The following is a 23,547-nucleotide window of genomic DNA, read 5'->3' as shown; positions in this document are numbered from 1 at the left end:
CTGGGGCTCTGTGCCAGGGCAGGGCCATAAACCAGCCCTGGAGAGGAGCCAGAGGCTGCAGGGAGCGGCTGGAGGCGCCGGCGGCCGTGTGTCAGGGCACGCAGGGTGTGAGCAGAGCCAAGCCCTGCCTCACCAACACGGCCCAGTGCAGGAACCCCACAGAACATGGGGCTCTGCAAAATCCCTCTGCAGCAGGGCTGCACATCCTCAGGCCACCACCACACCCCAGATCCAGCACAGCCCGGGCAAGGGGGCACAGCAGCACGCAAAGCTGTCAGCCAGGCTGCCACGGGCTCACACGTGTCTGAGGTTCTGTAAAAATAATTAAAAAGCAATGGATGTGGAACAAATAAATCTCTGTTTAGGATAGGGAGCCCACTCCCCTGCCTCCCAGCTCTGGTGATTCATCAGGGCAGTGGGACAGAGACACTTCATCTCATCAGGGTGTGATTAGCGGGGGACAGAGCCCCAATAATCCTTTGTTGGCTGCATTTTTATTTGTCCTAATGACAAAAAAACCACTGGCTCCTCTGCAACCCCCAGGAATACAATTCATCACCTCTGCACAGCCCCAGCCAAAAGCAGGGGATGCTGCCTGGGTTACTTCATAGGATGGGAAGGATTAAATTGTGGGATCAATGGAAATTACATCCCTGCAGCCTTTACCTCCAAACACTCCCAAGGGGTGAGAGAACCCTCTGCTCCATCCCAGGAGCAGGATGGGATGGTGCATGGCTGCATCCAATGCAAAAACTTCAGCTCCCAGTGCCCTCCAGCCCAGCAGCAACATCCCATCACCAGCAGTGACACACTTCCCCTTCCCAGCCTGTCTCAAGGCTCCCATGTAATTAGTGATGAATGTAAATAATACAAACAACCATGTAAATAATGCAAAGAGCTCAAATCGCTTCCCTGCCCTACAGTCCCCTGCTGTCACCCAGACACTGCAATGACAGGCAGGGTGGAACTCAGTGTGAGTGGCCAGGGGCATTTGAATGATGCACAGCACCATGTGCAGGACAGGCCAGCAAAAACAGAGTGCTGCCTTTTGGTGCCAGCAGTACTTTCTGGTGGGTTCTGCTGGAAAAGAAAGGCAAAGAAAACCACACAGAGGAGTAAAAAAATTCACTATATTAATTCATGGGTCACATTCAGCCAGGCAGGAGCTTTGCTACAGAGGCAGCAGATGAAAGTCAGCACCATCGTGGCTCTCCCAGGCCCCTTTCCTCCTTTCCCAGCCACAATCCCATGGATGCTCCTTCTGTCCTGGTCCAGGCCCCTTTCCACTGCACTTGTCCTGCCACGGGGAAGAGTTGTGCTGCTCCCTGTCACCCATTTTATCTCCCCAGTAAAGCACTTCTGCATTTGTTTTCCCCTATTCTGTGGTCTTGTGATCACTGACTGGTCTAATTGTTTCCTCGTGGTTAACTGACACCACTGTTTTCCTTAGCACCCTAGAGAACAAATTGCAGTATCAAAAATAAGTTGGTTTTAGGCTGCACTGCTTGCAAGTGCTGTTTTTTTCCCCTCCATACATATAAGCAGTTATTTGTACAGCAAAAACAGCCTTTGGGCTGGACCATAGGTATGCAGCATGATTCAGTGAGCAGTTTTTCTGCAGTAAGACTTGACTCAGGGTTTTGACTCACAGTCAAATGCACAAAAGTATCCAAAAAATGAGGTCTTCCTTACAGCATGGACAACTCACAGGGCAAAGCCAAATAATTACATGTTTACTCATAGCTTATGTTGCAGAACATTGAGCTCCTTCATGCTATGCCTTCCACAACCCCACTCACTGCTTCAGCCAGAGCATTCTGCCCCTCTAAAGGGCTCTGAGCTCTCCCCTGGTGACAGCAGCACACAGAGTATGTCCAGCTTGGATACACAGAGAGATACATCAGAATGTCACTGTGTCTGCACAGCCACACCAGGATCTTTGAACCCGTTGGCTGATTTCAATCTCTTTAAAGCCTTCAGTCTCCCATAGCTTTCACAAAAATGGGCTTTTGGTAGTGGGGAGAAAAGCAAGTAACTCACACAGTGCCTGGGCTAAACTGTACCATGACCCTGGTTCTTATTAGACACCAAAAATCTATATGGGATTTCAGAAAGCTTCACTCCAGATTTGGGCTTTTTTTAAATCTTGGCCAGACACAAGATTCAAACACAGACAGCCCTAAAAGTATATTTTAAGTGTATTTTGAAATGCAAATTTTTATGTATGGCTATATATATATATATATATATAGTCTGTTTTAAAACATCAGAACATCAGAATCAGCTACGTTTCCCTGAAATCTGCAAACAGTCCAACCATGACCTAAAGTTTCTGACAACCTGGCAAGGGCTGCACATTCCCAGAGCCCTTTTCCTCGTGTGGCTGGCTTCCAAGGGGCTTGGGAATCATGTCCCCTACTCGAGGGACAGCAGATATCCAAAGCCCTTCCAGATGTTTATCTTGGCAACCTCAAATTCAAACATTAACAGGTCCCATTAGCAGTCTGGCCACATCTGGATCTTGCAGGTGGTTGCTGTGTGCAGGTGAGGAGACAAAACAGGAAAAGGTCTTGCAGGTCAGTGGGACCATTCCACCCCTGTCCTTCAGATGTGATGCTGGCTGGTGAACCCTGACTGCAGTTTTATCCATGTTGCTGTGCCATCAGAGAAGCTCTTGTGTTGAATGAACAGCTCAGATCAGCCAGGATGTGATGACCCAGCACATGGAGCAGCCACTGGGCACCCCAGCACAACCCTCGTGGGCTGAGCTCAGTGTTTTGGCAGGGCACATCTCCATGGATCAGGGCTGAACTGCCAGCCTCCAGTGGCACCAGGGACCAAGCAGCTGGCACGTTCCTGGGTGAGGGACAACACCCCTGTGCTGACAGAAGCAGGATATTCTATATCCCTGCAGGAGAGAGCACTGGCTCATCTCTCCCACTCTTCTGTCCCATATCTAATCAAACCCCTATGTCAAGTCTTACCACTCAAAATTCTCCCCCAGAACATCGACTGGGATTCCAGTAGCCCTTCACCCTTAGAAGGATTTGCATTTTAGGAAGCAGCAAGGAAGCAAATTCAAAGGAGACCTTTACATCTCCAGAATGAAATTCCCAATGGCAGCTGCTGCTGACAGTTACCTGATTGCTGCTCTTTACTCATGGGAGCACACCTTCCATGTCACCTATTCATCTTATGGCCCCATGTGAAGGTTCTGTGCACACAACCTGCACCCATTAAACCATTCCAGGGCCACAGGAGAGAAAGGGGAAAAAATTTAAGGAGCTGGAGGGATGTGTCAGTTTGTGACACATCCAAGGGCACAAGGAAAATGGATCAACTTCAAGACTGTATTCTCAATCTTAAAGTTAGCCACAAACCCACACAACTCATTGAGAAATATTTATGAAAAATATAGCCCTGAAAGCCAGTCTTGAATTAGTCCATTTTTGTAATATCTATAAATGTGATGCTTTTCATTCTGAGGATTTATATTAATTTTGCTTTATAAACAAACTCCAATGCCTGTCCTAGATAAATATAGATGCAATTTTGATCCATATTTTGAAGGGTATTTCTTTCAAATCACCCTCTCTATTTAGCTATCCTAAATGTGGCAGCCCAGAACATTACAGTGCTGAAGAGCTACTAAATTACTTGCACAGAAATTCTTGCAATGTTTCTAACCCCAGAATTGCCACTAATGCAAGAACACAATTGGACTGAGCATTTACAGAGCACAACAAATATCTGACTACATGGTGCAGTTGTATAGTAGCAGAGGTTGAAACCTTTCAAATAACCAAAGGGATTTAATTGGGGAATATGTGTGGCTACATATTCTAAACAGCTTAGACAGACTCAATCAAAACTCTTTGGCAAAGCAGACGTGCAGGCAGCCCATCAGAGGCAGGCAGGCAGTGTTGATGCACAGGGAAGGCGTGCTGGGATGCTGTGGGTGGCTCATATCCGACACGAGAACATTCACAACTCGCTGCCTGGTGAGCGAGCGCACAGCTCGCTGCCGGGCTGCACCAGCTGGGGATTTCTGCGTTGGTTCAGCCAGAAGCTGCAATAACCAGTCCCTGTGGAACCAGGAGTCAAAGACTACACACAATCAAGTTGGTTGGTGTTAAGTGCCAAAACAGACACTTAAGGGCAGCTTGGGGCAGTGCTCCTGCTGCTCCTCCCTCATGTCCACAGTGAGTTGTGCATTCTGTGCCCAGCTGGGAAAATCGGGGCACGCACACATGGATGAGATGGCTGCAGCCCCAGCTCTCCTTGACTGAAGCACCCCAATGGCTCATTGTAGAATACTGCGCCTATCTATTGGGAACAGGACCAGGTCAGCCCTTCAGCAGAGACATCATGCAACCTCTGTTGTCACTGGGTGTGTGTGACACTGTTCATCCCCCTCCCATTCCCTCTGGAGCCGCCCTTACCTCCGTCAGCGTAGGTCTCAGTGCCGTAGCCATCCTGCAAACCATTGTTCCATGTACCCTCGTACTTGGCTCCGCTGCTCATGCTCTGCCTGGCACCGTACCGTCCCTTAAAGCCATGGGTCCACTCGCCTCTGTAAACCCACCGTCCTTTGGTCTCGATTCCCAGCCCGTGCCTCTTGCCTTGGGACCAGTAGCCTTCGTAGGTGTTGCCACTGGGCCACGTGTATATGCCCACCACCTCGAAGCCGTAGTTCCAGGAGCCTGAGTACTCTCCCTGGCCCTTGGGGCCGGTGCAGATGCCGTGCCCATGGGCTTTGCCCCCCTCCCAGCCCCCGCAATAGGCGCCTCCATCATCGAAATCAAACCTGCCGCCGCTCATGGTGCCCTCCGGTGCCCCTCAGCCGGGCAGCGTTCCCAGGGGCAGCGCTCCGGGGCTCCCGCATCCCCGGAGGGAACGGGCTGGGCGCCGAGAGCGGCCGCTCCTGCCTCGCCTGGCCCGGCCGAGGGGCTGGGGCACGGGAGGAGAGAGAAATTGGACGAGAGGGAGGGGAGAAGGGCGGGCCGAGCTCCAGCCCCCCCGTAGGGGCAGCCGCTCCGCGCCGGTACCTGCCCCGCGGGCACGGGCATGGGCCGCCCGGGGAGCCGCCCCGCGGCAGAGGGAGGGATGGGGTCCCAATTCCGGCGGCGGAGAAGGGATGGGGGTCCCGATCCCCGCGGCGGAGATGGGATGGGGTCCCGAGCCCACCGCTCTCCCCCGCCCGGCCGCCGCCGCCCGCCCCGTCCCGTCCCGCTCTCCTCCCCCGCCGGGAGAAAGGTCAGCGCTGCCCTAACAAGGCCATCGGATCCCAGGAGCTGCTCCCAAAAATAACCCCCCTGGAGCCCGGCCCCCGCCTCGGGGCCCTTTTATGAAGGAGGGGAGAGACACATCCCACCCCCCCCCCCCCCGCCGTCCCCCGCCCCGGGCAGGGATCCAGGCGTAGAAGAGGCTGGGAAAGTAAATGTCTGCTTAAAATAGAGCCTGGGAAGGGGCCGCCGCTCTCCCGGGCCGGCAGCCGCTGTCCCGCTCCGCCCGAGCCCCGCGGGATGCGGGGACGGAGCGCCCGGGACCGGGTCACTCACACCGTGTGTAACTGGGCAGAGGTGGAACAGGCAGGGAGAGCACAGCCGGCACCCGAGTGCAGTGAACAGCTCACTCAGCCCCTCGGCTACCTCCGAAAGTGACCTTCCAGAGCTCCTTCAGGGCAATGAAAGAAGTTCAGCAGTAGTCATTTACCCCTCTCTCCCAAACAACAAACTTCCCAAATTTCCTTCGGTTTAACAGCCAGCAGATTAATTCAGTCTGTGTGTGGAAAAGATGGTAGACAGTTGCAGACACGCGAAGTAATGACAGGACACCTGGTGTGTAATAATGTCATCAAATACAGATGGCAGAGGACAAGGACTGAAAGACAGCTAACAGGCTAACCCAAGCCCAGCACACCCATCCCACTCCTAAAAAGACACTGTCCCAGAAAGACCTCGGAGAAATGACCCTCTCTTACTGACCACCACGCCGAGAAGCTGCAGGAGCTGTGGGGTGTTATCAGCCCTTCCAGGGGAGATCCCAAAATTCCAACAAACTCTGGGGCAAAGCTGCCACAGACAGTGCTGGCTTCAGACTTAGTTTTTCAACTTTCAACCTCCACATAGTCATTTCTAGGAAGAAAACGTACAGAGGAAGGACACAATATGTAACTGCAAGAGAAGCTCTGTGTATGGACAGCACATAAACACAGAACACCTGCAGGCACAGGTGAGAAGAACCAAGTTAGAAAGTTAATTACCAAGGGCTTCACTTTTATTCAGCCACAGGAAGGAATGAGCTCTTTGGTAACGGACTCCAACATGACTCAAAAGTGCCACTTGGCAGAACCAGCCCTCTAAAGCCTTCTTTAAAAAAAGGTCAGATTTTGAAATTGGCTCAAGTTAAATTTTTTTGTTGTTTTAAATGAAGTTTTTAGACTGCTTAGGCAAGTTTTCAAGATTCTGGCTGCATGATTTAAGGCCATAAATTCACATTTTCTCAAAGCAAAACCAGAAGGTTTTGCTTTATGGTTTCTGTGAAGACCAAAACATCTGAAAACAACTTGTGGTAACAGAAGAGAAAGCGTTAAGGCAGCAGTTGCAGCAACTCTTGGTCTTCTATTCCACGGTGTTCCAGCACTTACAAGCCCAAAGATGTCGTAACTGTCCCAAGAGGATGCCAAGTTCAGGACTATGTAATTATTTACTTAGCAACTTTTTCTAATTGCACAGCACAGTTGTGAACTGATTGCACACTTTGTTTAAACATTAATAACTTATGCAGATTTTGGCATTTAAAGAGCTTTTGTTGACCACCAACAAACCCACACAAATTTCAGAAAGCACTGACAGTCTGTGTGCACAAAGGCACCACACAGAAATAAGAGGCACCAAAGAAATAAGAGCTGCTCTTATTTCTTCGTTTTGGCAGAAAAATTCCCATTTTCCCTGAAGACTGAGCCTGCTGCAGCAGCTAGCCCCAGCCTGGGGCTGACCTCTAGTGGCACTGCTTGTCCCTTCTCAGTCAGCACCAGCTCACATTTTTCTACTATTTTTACACCTCCTGGATTTCAATCCACTTTAACACAGTACTGAGCCATGGACAGTGCAATCCTAAACCCTGCAGTACAGGTCTGTGGTCACTAATGAATGAAGTGCTAAAAGCAGTGCGCTCTTGAAAGGCACTTTCAGCCCCACGACAGTGCTGTGGTTGGAATTTGCATTTGAGAACAGTTAAGAATAATTATTTGAGAAATAAAGTCATTCTGCACTTTGTAGCCCAGTTTTGTAGACAACAGTCACCAAAAAATTGCCTTGACTTCAGAACACAGGTGGCAGAAATGCAGCTATTGCAGAGCACAGAAAGAGATGCGGGACACAGGTACGTTCGGCACTGTGCAGGTGACACTTCAGAACTAGCAAAACAGGTCAACTTACATGGTGGCCACTTGTTCTGAGACACCAGGTGCTGCCACAGAAATTGCAAAAACCCCCCAAGAGAAACACCAAATGATTTTGCAGGAGAATGTTTGTCTCCATTCCTTCTCCACATCTTACACCTCAGAAAGTTGAGGTACCACAAACAGTAAAGACAAACCAAACACAACCTTTCTCACCCTCAACAAATTATATTATTTCATGGGATGCTCCTTTGCTAGACAGTCATAAAAGAGACACTGTGCTGATGCACACTATGCATGAAGAGCTGCTTGCTTCTGAAACAGTAAATTCCAAGAGAATGCAAAGCTGGACAGGGCAGCTAAAGTGATGATGGTTTAGCAAGACTGGAGTAGAGACAGTGCTCGAGATTCCCCTAAAACTCACAACTGTTCACTCCAGTCTATGGGTTTTAATGCCTGAAGGAAGGATAATACTTGGTCCTACAGAGTAGGCTAAAAAAGAAGCTAAAAAAACCCCAAAACTGACAGTATATGAATTAAGACCACTGAAATGAGCAAATTCTGGTTTAGTCACCATAACAAATACAGTGAGCAGGGCCCTTGCCCTCACTTTTCCTTTGGTTAACCACAGCAGCAACTTCCCTGAAGAATGCAGGGTGTTTCTCTTGCACACAAGTCTCTAAGGCATGCTGGAAATTGAGTGAAAGGTTTGCTTTGCACTTTTCCAGTCATAGTACCTAGGGGAGAGTAGAAGATGGTCACACTCCTTTATGAAATAAAATCAGAGGCACAAGCATCCAAAACCACAAGCCTGAGTCTTACAACCTGAGGTCAAAGTGATTTCAAAGGAGCTGAATGACACCAAGTGGCTCACAAGAAGAGCTCTAATCACCCAGCAATCTAGGGATTCCTCTCCAACAAAGCAAAAAGAGGATTTTAGAAACAGAGTAGAATTAAGTGCTGGGTCTCTTAAGTATGGATAGGTACGTTTTAAATTAATTTACCACATTAACTATTCCAAGCTTAAATTATAATGCTGAAACTAAACTGTTTGTCCAGCTTAAATAATCAACATCAGCTAAGATGCAAAGAAGTGTTTTTATTGAAAGCACAGTGAGCAGGGAGTGGGTTGCATATTCACATGATGTGCCTGAGGGCAGATTTCAACCAGCCACCCTTCTGGTTTTAGTGCTCCTTGCTGTCAGGTGTACATCATTTCTGCCATGTGAGACATTTTCTTTGGAATATACAAGTAATACTCCATGTACCCCGAAAGATCTTCAATTGTCACATCATCCACAAAGGCCCTGGCTTGCTCAGAGCAAGAGCGTGGAGAACTTGAGGGAGTTCTTGATGGCAAAGGCTGGGAGTGATCCTCACAAACTGTTCTATCAGGTGCCAGTGGGAGGGTGTTCTGCAAGCCAGAGAATTTGTACACTTCCATATCTTGCCACAGTTTGCACTGACAGGCTTTATCTGCACATGCACATGGCTCACTCGTGGTCAGCTTGCACATAGACTGGAAGTCAGAAAGCTCTGTAGTCTTTAGGCTTGTTTTGGATGCTGGAGAAGTTGCAGCTGGAGAGTTCTCCTGTGTGTTCTCCGACGTCAACCGTGCAACAGAAACTCCCAAAGGCTCATCAGCTCCCTTGTGGCCAACATCTGGAGTGACACTGCAGTCTTCATGTGCACAAGCTTCCTTTGGGACTGGCACCCCAAACCCACTGCTGTCCTCCTGGGCATCAGCCTGGCTCTTCTGCACCAGCTGGCTGCATGTGGAATGTGATTTTGTGCTGCAATGGATAAACTTTGGAGGATGAAGAATTGGAGACTTGGAACGCCTGCGACGCTGGGTTCTCACAACTCCTCTCGAGGGCTTCTTCACAGACCTGCCAGGGAAAGACACAAAGGGAATGAAGATTCACCAAAGTACTTATTGCTGGGTTCTAAGTAACACTAGGCAAAATCTCTCCTGCATTTATATTGCATGCACTAGTTTTAGGTTTGGAGTATTTGCTCAGGGTAGTCTGCTGTCTTAGAATTTGGCTCAGTTCTAGACAAGCAGCTGTATACAATATATAGGAACACCATGGAAATGCATCTCAGAGAGTGGGCTTTAAAGGTTAGAAAATGAGTAAACCATAAAGTGAGACATTACAAAATGATTGCTACAAGAAGGACAAAGCACAAGAAAAGAGCACAAAACTAATGAATCAAGGGCAAAGGATGATTTTGTTTCAGATGAGCATGAAGTTCTGCAGAGATACTCTAGAAACCAATTCTTTATTTTAATCTAATTCCCAAGGCACAATGACAGCTTCTGCAGTGTCAAACAATGATTGAAAGAGATGCATTCATGAGTGTCTTATTCAAAACCAGCAGCTCACATCTGCATTGAGAAATATCTACAACGTTTAGCCAGCTATAGGCGACCAGCATTTCCTTTCACTTCACAAAACTGTAAAGAATAGCAGTCATATGTGAGGAGAAAAAGCTGCTGTGAGTATTTTATACAGTTCTCTGGCAAAGACAATTCAAGTCTCTTGTTTAGAGGGGCACCAACTAGAAACTGTCTACTTAATATTCCTTTTCAATGCAGTATCATTGGAAATAGTGTGATAATCCCAAGCTTCTCTTACCCATGCCAGGTTTCCTTAGAAGCACACATATTCTTAGGTTTGGCTTCATCTGCCACTGTTCTAACTATTGCTCTGGGACTTGTCCCATCACCCACAGAGAGAGAAGTGGTACATCTGTGAGAGACAGAATGAAGTTAACAGCCTACACTGGTTAGCTTTATGATCATGAAAAAAACCCTTGTCCATCTTCTTTCCCAGAAAATACTGCTCCAAATAATTTAGAATACATCTTCCAAGACCTGCCCATGAAGACCAAATCAGAAGGATGAGTGCTGACACACTCCTGTCACCAAGGTTTGTGTAACAGACCCTTTGACCGAGAGATGCCGTTCACAGCTCCGCTGCAGAGCCAGCCCCACATGTCAGTGACAAACACACACAATGGCCAAATTTCAGCTTCCCAGGAGAGGGGAAGGCAGAAACACCACCACTGAAGAAACACGTCTCTTTTTCCAGAGACAAATAAGCCATTCTTTCCTAAAAATAAATGTTCTTTGGACATAAATAGACTTTGTTTAGCTGAAGAACACTTAAGCCTCTGTCTAACATAGCCTGTCAACATAAGCTAAAACTCTTCATACTCCTGCAAGTTGAATCATTTGAGCCACAGAGTTGTGTCAGACCTTCAGCTTCTATTCAAGGCAGGGGCCTTAGTAGATTTACTAAATTTTCTGGTGCTATGAATTCATTCCACACTCCCATTTTGAAGGACTTGCAATAACCTGAGAACAATTCTTTCAAGTTGTGACTTCACATATTACACTGGATGGCCCAAGAAAATTATTTTCCAAATCCTATGCTAAATCAGTTTGTAAACAGGACAGATTCCCTGCAAAGTGAAAATTAGTCCCCACACACTGATCTAGGATGGGGTTAAGAGAATCCAAACTATTAATCAAACTAATTTCCATTTAAAGGGCAATGAATACAGAACACAAGATCAAAAGGCACCAGTAAAAACTCCAAAGTATTCAATATGCCCAGCTGCAGGATGGTACTAGAGATACTGAAGAAATGAGAGGTAATTCATTACTAATGTGTTTAATTACGTAAACAAAAGATAACTTTAGAAGCCCATCTACTCACAATCTCAGCTCTGTGCTAATTCTAGTTACCATGTTGATGCTGCCTTACCTGCCCTTTCACTTCAGTGACAGTGTAATTGCATCACTGATAACAGCTTATGGGATTCCAGATTCTACAGATAATATACAATGGTGCACATTTGTCAGCAGAAAAAAACATTATATGGAAGCCTTCCTTTATTTAATTTCAGGTAAAAATTATCATTACCAACAGTAGACACATGGTGCTTGTGATCTGCCACCTGGGACAGTGAAGGTAAGTGTGTCAGATCTCCACAAACCAAGACAACACAAAAAGCATTCTTTCCCATTAAGTGATTCTGGTTATTAATAGAAATTTTGTGACAGCAATGAAAATAGACTGTGTGGGAATCATGCACTGAATTTATCACTCTCTCTTACTGACATGGAAAGAAAGTTTCTCTCCTGGGAAAAGATGTGATGTTGATCTCATGACAGGCCTTCAGAACCATGGTAATATGCTAACTCCAACAGCAGAGTTCTAGTCCTGTGGAGTCTAGTACTGGTAACCTCTGGCAGCCAGATTCATGCCAAAATTCATTTCAAGCACATTGTCAGCTGATCATGATTGTGAGTTTTCTTTCAAACCTGCTGGAAGCTGACAGTGATCAAACAATTTACAATTCCTTAAGAAGTGCAGTCTGCAGGTAGTGAATTTATTTCAGTCTGTTTAACTACAATGGAAGCTTTCTGTGCCTAACCTTTTGCAATTACCTCATTCCCTCAAATTTCACAGCAAGGGTGTTCCCTTTGAGTCCATTTGTAAGATGTTATGTCTGTCCCTTCCTGTGTTGTTACTCACCCAGCTGTGTCAACCCTCAGCTTTTTGAATGCTGTCTGCAGGCTTTCCTCTTCTCCATCCTTGGCTTCTGATTTCATCATTGGGATGGCCAGGAAGTGATGGAATTACCATGTACTGCTACAATCAGAAAAAAGACACAAGAAAATAAGGGCCAAATCCTTGTTAAAAACATTAGTTGCCCAGCAGCACCATAATACGTGAAAATAAACTCAAAATAGCACACTGAGCACACAAAGCTGAGGTCATTCTAGTAGAACATTTTTGAAAGCTGACTCAGAACAAGCTTTATGATACCCAAGAATGAAATGAACAGTCTCTTATACAACTGTAGGTGAATTAACAACTCAAAGTCAAATTTAGTGTCAACAGCATCTTACACAGACATTACAGCCAGCCAGACTATTCCATTTGTCTTACAGTGCTACCAGAATAATTGTAGAAGAGGTGGAAGTGAGATGGAACAACAATATTAGAAACAGTCAACCTTCTACAACTCTTCTTTCCAAATCTGGGACTCAGTGTTACACATACACTTAAAAAAAAAAAACCCAAACCAAGAGATTTTTCTTAAAACAAGATAAAGTTTGCCAAACAAAACTTTTCGACCTTATGTCTAGGTCCCAGCAACAGTTACACAGTCCTATCAGAACATGGTATTATGGTTACAAATAGTTGTTAAAATTTACCAGGATCAGCTTGTGAACAAGTACAAATGCAAACAAATACAAAAAGCAACTCGAAGCCTTGCTTTACAAAAAAAAAAAAAAAAAAAAAAAAGGGCTGGTTAGTTTGTTTGTTTTTTAATCTACCCTGGCCATCATTTAGTCTAGCTAAAAAGGACCTTAAATCTTTCTAAATGTGATGCTCTTTGGGTTTGCTGGAGGTCAGGCCCCAGTGGGGTACCCCAGGGTCAGGGCTGTCCAGTCCTGTTTAACATCTTCACTGATAACCTGGGTGATGTGGCAGGGTACCCTCACCACGTCTGCTGATGCCACCAACCTGGGATGAATGGCTGAAACACCAGAGGGACCTCAACAGGAGCCTCATGAACTTCAGCAAAGGGAAGTGCAAAGCCCTGCACAAGGTTTTTTGTAGCAAAGAAAAGAACTTTCTCTTCACTGAGAGCTTTTTTGTCAGTTCTGCAGCTCAGTTACTCATGCAGAGGGATGGGGGAAATCTCTGTTCCCTCTCACTGCAGTTGGAGGTGGCAGCTCTCCCTCCCCACTGCTGCTCTGGCTGCTCACTGCGCTGTGATTTCACCTGGATTGCACACAGCTATTATGACACACGCAGAAGGATAATGTAGCATAACAATTTCAGGGCACGTGGTGTCCAATGAGTCAGACAGGGAGTAAACAGGAGAGGAAGAAGCTTAAACACTGACAACATGATGTTCATCTGAGCAAGCTACTTTTTCATATTTTCTCTTAGCCAAATATTATTGCTATGGTGAAACAGATGGTCTCCTCTTCACTTTTATTCCTTGGCCCTCAAGTCATCCTCAGTTGATTTTTTGAAATTAAAAAAAAATCAGGCTATATAATTTCGGGTTTTTTTAACAGCAAACTCCTGTATTACATAGCCTTAGCGAGAAGATGAACGTAAAAAGTTTTAAAATCACTGTACATTAATAGCACCAGTTTTTAGACTAAATATTTTATCGTGCTGCCCTTCATAACCAACACTGCAAACTCCCAAAACAATGCGGAATTTATTTAAATAAAAGTCTCACTGAGTGACAACAAAGTATAAGCATAAGCATTTTAGACGCACGAGCCAACAAGCACACACATTAAAAATAAATCAATTACTGTGAAAACCAGTCAAAGTTTACCGTGTCAAAAAACACACTGAAACTTACTGTTTTTATCTCCCAGGGAAACACGCACCTTTCCTTTTCCATTTTATTTTCGGCTATTTCCCAGTACCACCGAACCACAGCCCCAGCCGAGCGCAGGACGGTGGGACAGGGCACGGGTACCTCCATCCCCCGCGGGATAACGGCGGGCACGGGAAGGGACGGTCACAACCCGGCCCACGGCCCAGGGGGCAGCACACGGGCCGCGGGACAGGAACTTGTATACGTTTAATTTTTACTTTATATTTTTTCGTTCTGTATTTTTAACCGCTCGGAGCTCCCTCCCCAGCCATTCCCGCCTGCAGCCCGGGGAGCCCCAGCAGCCCCCGCCGCTACCCCGCGGCCCAGCTCCGGGTCTGGGCCGTGACTCAGCACGGCCCCGCGCCCGGCGGGGCTCCCCCAGTGCCCTCCTCCCTCACCAGGGGACCGGCGGCGGGAACCGCGCGGGAAGGTCTCGCCGCGGGGACACGACGGCGCTTACCGGCCCCCGGGGGGAGCAAGGGGGACCCACGCAGGGGACTGGGATGAGGACGCGGAAGGGATAAGGATGAGGACAGCCGCAAGGACGGGAGCAGCACTCACCGCGTTCCGCGGGCCGGACCCGCCGCCTCCCGCCGACCCCCGGAACCGCCGCCGCTCGCGCACGCGCACCCGGCGGGGCGGGCGGGGCCGGGCGCGCCCCCGCGGGCGGTGACGTCACGTCCTGTTGTGCTGCGCGCCCCGGGCAGGCGGCGGTGGGTGAGTGGCGGCCCCGGGCCGGTCCTGCGCGGCCCCGGCACCCGGGGAGCGGAGGGGCCGCGGGGGCGGAGCGGAGGGGCTGCCTCGGGTCTTCCCGGCGGGGCGGCCAGGGGAGGCTCCGGGGCAGATGGCGGAGCGGGGCCGGCGCTGGGCGGCCGCGGCTGTAGAACCTCCGGCGGGCGCGGACAGCGCGGGCCTGGCTCGGCCCTGGCGCCGGTCCCGGCCCCGCGCCCGTGCCAGCGGGGCTGTCACGCCGGGCAGTGCCCGGCCGCCCCCGCGCTGTTGGCGGTGGGAAAAGGCTCGGAAGGGATCTCAGCAGGGTGTGAAATGCCTGAAGGGTGGGCACAGAGGGGAGAGCCAGGCTTTGCTCGGTGCTGCCTGAGGACCGGACCGAGCGCCCACTGAAACGCTGTCTGAGCGAAAGGGAACGCTTTTCTCTGTGGGTGGCTGAGCACACGCTGTCTAGGGAGGCTCTGGAGTCTTCTTGGGGTTATTCAAAGGCTACCTGGACATGGTCCTGGTAAACCAGTGTGGGGTGGCCCTGCCTGAGCAAGAGACTGGGACTTCCGGGGATCCCTGACATCCTACACCATCCTGTGACTCCTGAAACCTTTCTGAAGCTTTGCTGCAGGTGCCATGCTCACAGCTCAAAGTTACACAGGTTGCCAGGATCTGTATTCACCCACTGATAAAAAGACACTTTGATATTATTGACATAGGCTGTGCTTGTTCTGAAAATTTCAGACCTGGGAGTTCACAGTGAAGAGCCCAGGGTAGGTCTGGTCAAAAGGCAGTGACATTGCTCAGAGAAAATGAGCAGAATGAGCACCCATCATGGTGTCAGTCAGTTTTGTACAGAGCATCTGTGTTCAGACCTCAGTATCAAATCCCAATGTCTGTGTTTCAGTTTATTCTATATGGCACGGTTGTTTACCCACTGAGAGCACATCAATGGACTTGGAAGCTAAAGATGAGGAGGAGGAGAGTCTACAAACAGCATTCAAAAAGCTGAGAGTGGATGCAGCAGGGTAAGTAAGCAACAAAAAAGGCAATATAATTTGTCAGGTTTTTATTACATATTTGTATTTTTTTCCTATTATTTTACATTTTAAAAAGAAAAAGTAATTTGGTGAAAGGTCCTTTGCTCTCTCTGAACTGCATCACTTCAGATGAAATACAGTCATTATAACTGTCTAATATGCAAAGCAGTACTTTATTACTGAGGAATTTTGACTAATATCCAACTGAATTCACACAGTGACTGCATGGAAACATGACAAGACTCACCTAAAGAAGGGAACCCACTTTTAACTGTTGTAGCTGTAGTCACCTGGTGTGACACAGAATTTGTTTGTCTGTCCCTGTAAACACTGGTGTCTGCAGCCACATTATAAGCCTTTATTTAGTGCACAAAATTTTGCTTGGAAGGTGTCTGGACAGCAGCACCAACACCTCAGAGTGTGCTGGGGAGCCCAGTCTCACTGGGAAGGGCCAGGCTGAATATGAGCTCTGAGCATTTCTGATTTCAGAAGATTTTATGGAGTCTGCAAACATTTTTACTATAAAAATTTACTCAGTAGGATACTGGATGTGCTGATAAAATGTAGTGTAAGGGCTGATAAAATTATGCAGTCTAATACTCTGAGAAAGTTCACTTAAAATCATTAGGGAATTTACAAACACAGGAGGAAGTTTTGTGTTGACAGTGTTAAATTGTGAATTCACCCCCACAGCCATTAACACTGTGAATTCAGGACTTCCTCTGCATGTGGAAATACATTTTGCTTTGCTGCTCTTTCCCTCTACTTCAGGATATTTTCTGAGCAATGTGGAAAAAAAATAGCTGTTCTCTATCAAGGAACTATGGTTATTAATCATAACACTTTTGATGTAGTACCACTGGCAGACTGTGTGGGCTTCTGGTTGATTCCTGATGACATCTTAGGCATAAAAAGATCTTGTTTTGCAGTCATGTGTTGTGAACAGCTGAAATCTTGTGACTAATCCATTAAGATCAACTTTGGGCAGAGTATTTGGGCCCTTTGCTAGAATTTCAGCCTCATTTCTTACAATTTCCTGTGTTACAAATCACACCTGCAGCCATCATAACTATAAATACAGATTCATGTGCTGAGGCATTTATGTTTGTCATCTAGACCGGGGCCAGATGCTTTTTTCATTCCATGCTTATCTCAAAAATTTAATGAGAACTAAATAAATCAGTAATCTCTCCTTGCCTGTTGTACCTCCTCCACTTCTCCACCAACTCCCTCTCAGCCTGCTGCTCCAGGTGCCTGGCTTTGCATTTCAGAGGAGTAGGAGGCTGTCTTTAATGACTATTGTCTGACAAGAATGTTTGGAACCTGAGTTTACATTCCTTTAATTCGTCATTTTAGTACAAATAGGGCATGACATCAACCTCTGGGCATTTTGGCTGCCTTTCATTTCATCTCACCTATCTTTAGCCACTTGACAAGGCCAGTATAGTAAGAGGGGTTGGGTAAATCTCTCTAAGGCTCTGTTTCCACCCACTGACTACAGAGGGAGCACATTTGATGGGCTTAGCTGAGCATCCATAGCACAGAGGCTGGATGTGGGCCTCTGGAGCCGAATGTTCAGGCATTTCTGTGATGTGGCATTTCCCTTTTTACCCAGATGTATTGCAGCTCTGTCCGTGGGTGACGGGACCATTCTCAGAACAATGACAAGAGCAGCCATGGATGGAGCCAAGCAGCAGCCTGTCAGCTCCAAGGAAGCGTGGCATGGGTAAAACATGACACATTGAACAGTTGCAGGCTGCTTTTACTGCCACTTGCAGTTAATTAGTTGCTTCAAGATATCTTTCCTTTCTATCACAAAATGTTTCCATAACTGATAGGTTGTTCTTTGATTTCATCAAAGTCTTTAAAAACAATATTGCATCTTCTCTTAGAGAGGGTTCACAAAACTTTTTTTTCTGTTGATATCATCAGTAGTACTTTTCTGCAAGTCTTAAACCTTTGCATCCCCCTCCCACTTGACTCTTGGGTTCTTTTATTGCTTTTGAAGTACCTGGATATTCAGTGTGACTCTGCCAGCAGCTCAACTGACCCAGGTTCTGCACTGCAGTTCAATTTGAGATGACAGAGTATCATTTGCTTAAGGCAGAAGACTTGGGGGGAAGCACCTTGAGTAAGAAGACCTGGGGGGAACCATCTTGAATAAGGGTTCCTTGTATGTATCTTTCCTTTGGGGAAACCCAATTTCTTCAGAGTCCTCCACGGTTTGTGCCAGAGATTGTAAGTGTCCAGTCATCTGGTATTTCTGAGCAGAAAGATAATCTTGTGAAATGTTTTTAATCACATTTAGAGCTTACTGAGCTATAGTGTAGATTCTGGAGTTACCCACTTGCTCACCTGTTGAACCCTGCAGGTGTGTGAGAAAGGCTTCCCGAGGAGCGGCAAGGGTCCCGCGGCGCCGGCGCTCCAAGTCTCCGGTCCTGCACCCTCCCAAGTTCACCTATTGCAACATGAAAGCCAACAGCCAGCTGAAACACAAACCCCAGGCAGACACTTCGAAGGGTGTCATCAGCTCGGATGTTTTTGTCCCAGCAGAACATGGTACGAAGGACGGGCAGGATTCTCACCTTGAGGCCAGTAACGACAGAACTGAACCGTTGGAAGCTTTCACCGCCGAAGAGCCTTTGCAGCAGCTGGGGGAGAACTGCCCTGCTCTCTCCTCATCCTTTGAGAACAGCTTGCAAACCTCAGATTTCCAGTCCTTATCCATGCTCAGCAACGGCAGGCAGTGCCCTTGTACGGACAGGAAGTGCCAGTGCAAGCAGTGGCGCACCATGGAGGTGTACTCCTTCTCCGGCCTGCGGAGCGTCCTGTCCGAGTGCGAGAAGGCTGTCCTGGGAGTCCATGCCCACTCCCTCCAGAACAGATCTCCCTCGGGGACAGCCTCAGCAAGCTCTCCCAGGTCTTGTTCTGAGCAAGCTCGAGCCTTTGTGGATGATGTGACTATTGAAGATCTTTCGGGATACATGGAGTACTACTTGTATATTCCCAAGAAAATGTCTCACATGGCAGAGATGATGTATACTTGACTGTAAGCAATAGAGAATCCTGAAGCAGAGTTTGATACAATGGTTGGGCTAATTGCCTTGTCAGTGCCATGTTTTCACTGTTGTGTGTTTGATTAAATGTTTCTTTGCCTCATACAGTTTAGTTTTCTAATAAAATGAAAAATTAAATATAGTTTCTGAGCTTAGTTCTAAAAAGAATGCACTAAAGTCTCTGAGTACCTTAACAAAAGCACTCTACGTCAAATGAGCTCTGTTTGGTTTTTGGTTTGTGCTGTGGATATTGAAGCTCTGTATGCTGTTTTCACTATATTTTGGAAAAAAACAAACAAACCCAAAAAAACTTCTATTTTTTTTTCTGATATTTTGATGTGTTTGGAATGTTCATTCTTAATGTATCTCTGTACTTAGAGAAAAGTTTCACAGCTACAGCTCCATCCTCTTTATCTTGCTCTAGGGAGAAGGATGAGAAGGCATTCAGCATTTTGGATAGGATGAATCTCCTTTCCTTGAACACTGGCTGGCTCCTTTTTTTATTTGGATCAAGTTGTGAATGCTTCCTCCTTGCAATTTTTTTGGGAGATGCAGAACGTGCAGGTGTGTACTTGGACCCTTCCTTAATCTAACTCGCTCACTCTTAAGCAGTTCTATTTTTCTGCAGATAAGTGAAGCTCTTAGAAGTAAAAATATATTTTGTTATTTGTGCATTACTGATGGAATAATTTAGGGGGGAGTGGAGCAGGCTACCAGGTTTTTTGGGCTGTGCAGTCTCAGAAGTGAAGAGGGTGGAACCATCTATACAGGATATTTCTGAGCACATCTGCTACACAAAGTGTTGTGGAAATGGGGTGAACAAGATGTGTGTATCATCCTGGCTTTGTGCTGTAGAGCTATGACATTCCTGCTGGTTGAAAATACTGCAATAAAAAATTCTGTTGCCGAGACTTGCATTAATAAATGTTTGTCAAAACCCAGCAAAGTCTGGATAATTTGGCACATATTCCTCTTCCCTCAAGACCTTTTTTGTTTAAAAAAACCTAACAAAACTCTGGTTTCAGTGGCAGCTATACATGCTCAACAACCATGTCTGAGTAAAGTACTGTGATTTTTACTTACATGCTGAAAAATGAGTGGTCAGCAAGCCAAGGAGTCACAAGCAGTTGTGTAAAAATAGATGAAGAGCAGATGTGGACAGTTGGCCTTGTATTCTGTGCTGGAGAAGGCTCAGACATTTTAGATGATAATCACTGTAGATTTTCTTCTCACCATCCCAAAAATTTACAAGTCCAGGAAGCTGAGATTTAAAATCCAAATAAATCAAAAAACAAAAGAATACAACTCATTTTGCTCTTAAGTTTCATGCATATATTTAGCATGTAGTATTTGCTCTTACTCAAATTATATGGAACTGATTTCTACATTTTCTCGTGTCACCTCCCTCTTCCAGCTCTATCCTGCAATACCCACACACATTTCAGGTTTTCTCCACTTTCCCTTCTTTCTCTCTACAGAAAATCTGGTATCATATGTACTTTGCTTGTAAACGTAAATATTTAGTACCAGCTATCTTTGCTGCTGCTATTTTTCGGAGGGTGTTTCTGCTTCAGCAGAGGGTATCTGCTCCTATTTTTATTCATGTTTTGGTTCTGTGCCCTCTAACACCATGGGAATTGTTGCTAGACAGAGGGTTGTTTCCCTGCCTCTTGGTGAGCCCTGATCCAGAGTCCATGTGTGTGAAGCTGAGGCACAGCTCTTCCACCTGCACAGAAATGGTTATTTAGGCCCGGTATTGGTTGTCCCCACTCCTTTCTGCATCTGGAGCCTAATGAAGGGGCACAGCAAGGCCCTTCTGTAGAAATGTGGAGTGGCAGCCTGGTCAAGGTCACTTTGGGGCAGTTTCTGCTGTGCTGCTCTTGAATAAAGTGTGCAGAACCCCGGGAAGTGTCTGGACTGGTGTTACATAAACCCCGTACAGATGGACAGCGTTGGAGGGCACGTTTTCAGCTGTGGAGCAGGATAATGCGCCACACACCTGTGTGTCCAGGGAGAGAGGAGGAGTTGGGGAAATCATGGAGGTTAAACTAGTCCAAGATACACCCTGAAACTGAGGGATGAGAAATGAATTTAGGTTGCCAGAACACCAGGTGGGAGGGAAAAGCCTGAGATCAGGTTCTGAGGGCTCACTTCCACAGTGTCCTGTGGAGGACTGGAGGAACTGCTAGTGAAGGAGGAAGGAAAAGGGGAAAACAGACAATAACTCATTTTCTTTCCTTCCTGAAGTCCTGTTTTTGCTAGTGTTTAAGCACATCTAGTGCTGCCTGTGGCAGAGCAAGGGCAGATACTTTGGTTCTTGACTGCAATTGTAAGGTTTGCAGCAAATGTACTGGAATATTGCTGGTGACATTTGCCCAGCAGACCAACCCCTGGGGGTGAATGGTGGGCCCTAAGAGAGGCCCAAACTTACTGTTTCCATCAAACCCTTCTCAGTTTGGCTCATCCATATCACTCTGATAACGCAGTGACTTATTTTTGCTGCCTGCCTGAAACCTCAGGATTTATTGGAAAACTGCATCTTCTCTGGGAATGCCTGCACAGCACCTTTAGCTTGATTGATGAGTAGAGGTGCCCTGGTACAAACAATGCTGAATGCAGCCCTATTGTTCCCAGCTGCTGCTGTACCTGCCCCAACAAGCCTGGGGGATCTTTTCTGTGTGTGGATGCTCTAGGATCTGTTCCTAGTCAATCTACAGAATATGTCTGAAATATTCTGAGAAAGCACCAGTGACTTCCAGTGTTCCCAGGACTTTCCTCTTACCAGATTCCAGCTTTCTACTTCCTATCTCAGCAGGCCCAGCCTGGGTGTTTTCCAGCAGCACAAGCCCTGGTCCCTCTGGTTTCAGGACTAGTTAAACCGAAGCAAGAAAAAGAAGGGCACCCTGCATCAATGACATTCCTTTCTTGCCTTACAGAAGCCAAATCGAATCCAAGCTGAGCTTTACATTGGCAGACACTGAATCAGGCCACTGGGGGAAAAAAAATCAATGGAGCCGTTTCTGGAGCCTGTTTTCCACCCTCTCCTTCTAAAACAGGGAGGGTTCTTCTGTGCCTGCAAAGTCCCGTGACTGACCCATCCTCCTGTTCTCTCATCTCTGTAATCTTTGCATCAGCTCTGGGATGAGACCCTCGCCTGGATTCAGTATTCCCAAACTGCCAGCAGCACAACCCTGCTCCTGGCACCTTCTGCCAGGGCTGTGCTCAGATCCCATGGGGCAGCCCCACGCCGATCCCTCTGCCAGTCAGGGAAGCTCTGTTGAATGCTGGGGATGATCTCAAGGTCACACAAGGTCAGGGCACCCCCGAAGGGGGCTGGCACCCCTCGTGCCCTTCAAGCCTTGCTCGGTTTAGCAAGCCAAAACCCAGCTAAATAAGAGGCTCCGTGTACCTGCAGGACCCTGAGGGATGCAGCAAACCCAGTCATGTTTTACTCCCCACGGCGCAGCACTAATTCATCACAGGCTGTACCACTAGATGGGGCCTTCTGGACAGCCATCCAGGGAGAGCAGCTGCTGCCTGGCCAGCCCGCTCCAGGCATTTTCTGCACCCACCGCCTCCCCTTCAGTGCAAGGAGCCCCCAAAAACGCCTGCAGCGAGGGGAGGCTGTGGAGCAGAGGGCAGGATGGTGCTACATGGGGTGCCAGCTCTTCAAAGCTCAGTTTTCCCTTGTTTTTGCAGCCCCAAGGCAGAGGCAAGCAAGAGCCTGCTCCTGTGTGACCCTGGGGCCAGTTCAGGGACTTGGGAGAGAGGTGTTATTGGGGGCTGTTGCCTATGGGGGGGACAGGACAGGGAGGAGCCAGGGCAGAGCACAGCACTTCCCAGCCTCTGCCCTCTCATCACCTTCCTGCACACACTGAGGAGCAGAACATCACATCAACCAAATAATTCATTTTCGTGCCCCAGTCCCTAGAAAACTGCTCCTTGCACTATATTCATGCAGTTGGATACCAGTTTAGCCCTGCTCCCTCCCAGTGCTCCTGGGAGTGAAGCGTGCCTCAGTTTCCCCACTCAAACCAACTCTTCCAAACCATCCTCCTTCTATCCTCACCAGCCCCAGTGGTGCACAGGGAGAGCCCTCACCCAGCCCTGAGACACAGGCTGGCTCCCTGTGCCTGCAGGGCCTGTCCCCCATCCTCACCAGAACCTGCCCCTACAACACCCCTACCTGGACTGGCTTTATCCCCTGGCACTGGCAACACTTCCAAGGGTGGGAAAATATCTCCAGGCTCCCAGATTGCTGGAAATGGGGCATGACAAAGCCAAGTGTCATAAAGCACAAGTCCAGATGTCCAGGTCACTGTATCCAGCTGCCTACACACCTGTCCCTGCAAACCTCTGTGTGAAGCTCCTAGGGCTTGGAGAGCAGCAGCAGCTCCAGAAGCCCCAATGCCCTCTGAGTCTCCTGGCCAGTTTGGAATTGTGACACACCATGCTAATTCTGAACGTGACCCCCAGATGTGCCTACTTTGTCCAGTTTGGGCAGGGACCGTGGGCTCTGGCACACACCAAAGACTCCTGGGCTCTGCCCCTCTATGGGCTACATAACACCCAATAGGCAGAAATAAATTTGTGCTCTTCAAAAATAATTGAATACCTTTAAAGAGCCATTGCTGCTTCTTTCTGTGAAGGTTGCAAGGCAGGCACGACACCTTCTAGGCATTTTAGAGCTAGTGTCCATCACTGTGGCTATTTATTACACATCCGCCATATCTAAAACACTCAGAAAAAAAAAAAATCTTAATCTCTGCTGCAAAAATGTTCTTAGGAAGCCGCAGGGGTTGGAGCTGCCCCGGATTGCCGAGCTGGCAGGCAGGAGGCTCCGCTGCTGACTCCTCTCTTGAAGCGATGCCTGCACGTTTCCGTGGGAGCCCCGCCACGAGCG

General features: G+C 47.6%; 3 protein-coding genes across 12 annotated transcripts in view; 1 reads left to right on the top strand and 2 right to left on the bottom strand.

Moving 5' to 3' along the window:
- Nucleotides 1-4,993, bottom strand: part of JPH2 (junctophilin 2) — a 31,293-nt gene extending 26,300 nt beyond the window's left edge. The window contains exons 1-2 of one of the 2 annotated variants that reach the window (XM_050982228.1): nucleotides 4,443-4,993; nucleotides 4,146-4,326 (exon numbers count right to left, since the gene is read on the bottom strand). In XM_050982228.1, the coding sequence (XP_050838185.1) occupies nucleotides 4,304-4,326; nucleotides 4,443-4,821 (402 nt within the window). In that variant the 5' untranslated portion in view covers nucleotides 4,822-4,993 and the 3' untranslated portion in view covers nucleotides 4,146-4,303. Of the gene's footprint in view, nucleotides 1-4,145; nucleotides 4,327-4,442 lie in introns of those variants that run through there. The other variant, XM_030233454.2, reaches the window with a different exon arrangement.
- A 3,491-nt stretch (nucleotides 4,994-8,484) lies between these two features.
- On the bottom strand, nucleotides 8,485-14,498 carry LOC103818632 (oxidative stress-responsive serine-rich protein 1). 8 transcript variants are annotated; one of them, XM_050982133.1, is made up of 4 exons: nucleotides 14,393-14,498; nucleotides 11,953-12,069; nucleotides 10,045-10,158; nucleotides 8,485-9,294 (listed from the first exon to the last, which is right to left on the bottom strand). In XM_050982133.1, the coding sequence occupies exons 2-4, from the start codon at nucleotides 12,030-12,032 to the stop codon at nucleotides 8,607-8,609; spliced, it is 882 nt and encodes a 293-aa protein (XP_050838090.1). In that variant the 5' UTR covers nucleotides 12,033-12,069; nucleotides 14,393-14,498; the 3' UTR covers nucleotides 8,485-8,606. The 8 variants fall into 8 exon arrangements, with proteins under 8 accessions (XP_050838090.1, XP_050838091.1, XP_018772762.1 ...); XM_050982134.1 differs by having other exon boundaries at nucleotides 11,953-12,066; nucleotides 14,393-14,484; XM_018917217.3 differs by lacking the exon at nucleotides 14,393-14,498 and adding an exon at nucleotides 13,814-14,370.
- LOC103818631 (oxidative stress-responsive serine-rich protein 1-like) lies at nucleotides 14,473-19,555 on the top strand. Of its 2 annotated transcripts, XM_050982139.1 has the most exons (5): nucleotides 14,473-14,548; nucleotides 15,456-15,576; nucleotides 17,204-17,314; nucleotides 17,960-18,637; nucleotides 19,069-19,555. In XM_050982139.1, the coding sequence occupies exons 2-4, from the start codon at nucleotides 15,500-15,502 to the stop codon at nucleotides 18,633-18,635; spliced, it is 864 nt and encodes a 287-aa protein (XP_050838096.1). In that variant the 5' UTR covers nucleotides 14,473-14,548; nucleotides 15,456-15,499; the 3' UTR covers nucleotides 18,636-18,637; nucleotides 19,069-19,555. The 2 variants fall into 2 exon arrangements, with proteins under 2 accessions (XP_050838096.1, XP_050838095.1); XM_050982138.1 differs by having other exon boundaries at nucleotides 17,960-19,555.
- Nucleotides 19,556-23,547: the final 3,992 nt, after the last annotated feature.

The sequence above is a fragment of the Serinus canaria genome, chromosome 20, assembly GCF_022539315.1.
Source record: "Serinus canaria isolate serCan28SL12 chromosome 20, serCan2020, whole genome shotgun sequence".
Taxonomy (NCBI): Eukaryota; Metazoa; Chordata; class Aves; order Passeriformes; family Fringillidae; genus Serinus; species Serinus canaria.
Note: the sequence above shows the minus strand (reverse complement) of the source record. Positions and strands in the feature narration are given on the sequence as shown.

Bases quoted from the DNA above. Each gene is read 5' to 3' on its own strand.
- LOC103818632 (XM_050982133.1), bottom strand. From the start codon at position 12,032: ATGATGAAATCAGAAGCCAAGGATGGAGAAGAGGAAAGCCTGCAGACA. The intron at 10,159-11,952 runs GTGAGTAACAAC...TGTCTCTCACAG, and splicing joins CTGAGGGTTGACACAGCTGG to ATGTACCACTTCTCTCTCTG. The intron at 9,295-10,044 runs GTAAGAGAAGCT...TTTCCCTGGCAG, and splicing joins TCTAAGGAAACCTGGCATGG to GTCTGTGAAGAAGCCCTCGA.
- LOC103818631 (XM_050982139.1), top strand. From the start codon at position 15,500: ATGGACTTGGAAGCTAAAGATGAGGAGGAGGAGAGTCTACAAACAGCA. The intron at 15,577-17,203 runs GTAAGTAAGCAA...CTTTTTACCCAG, and splicing joins CTGAGAGTGGATGCAGCAGG to ATGTATTGCAGCTCTGTCCG. The intron at 17,315-17,959 runs GTAAAACATGAC...TGAACCCTGCAG, and splicing joins TCCAAGGAAGCGTGGCATGG to GTGTGTGAGAAAGGCTTCCC.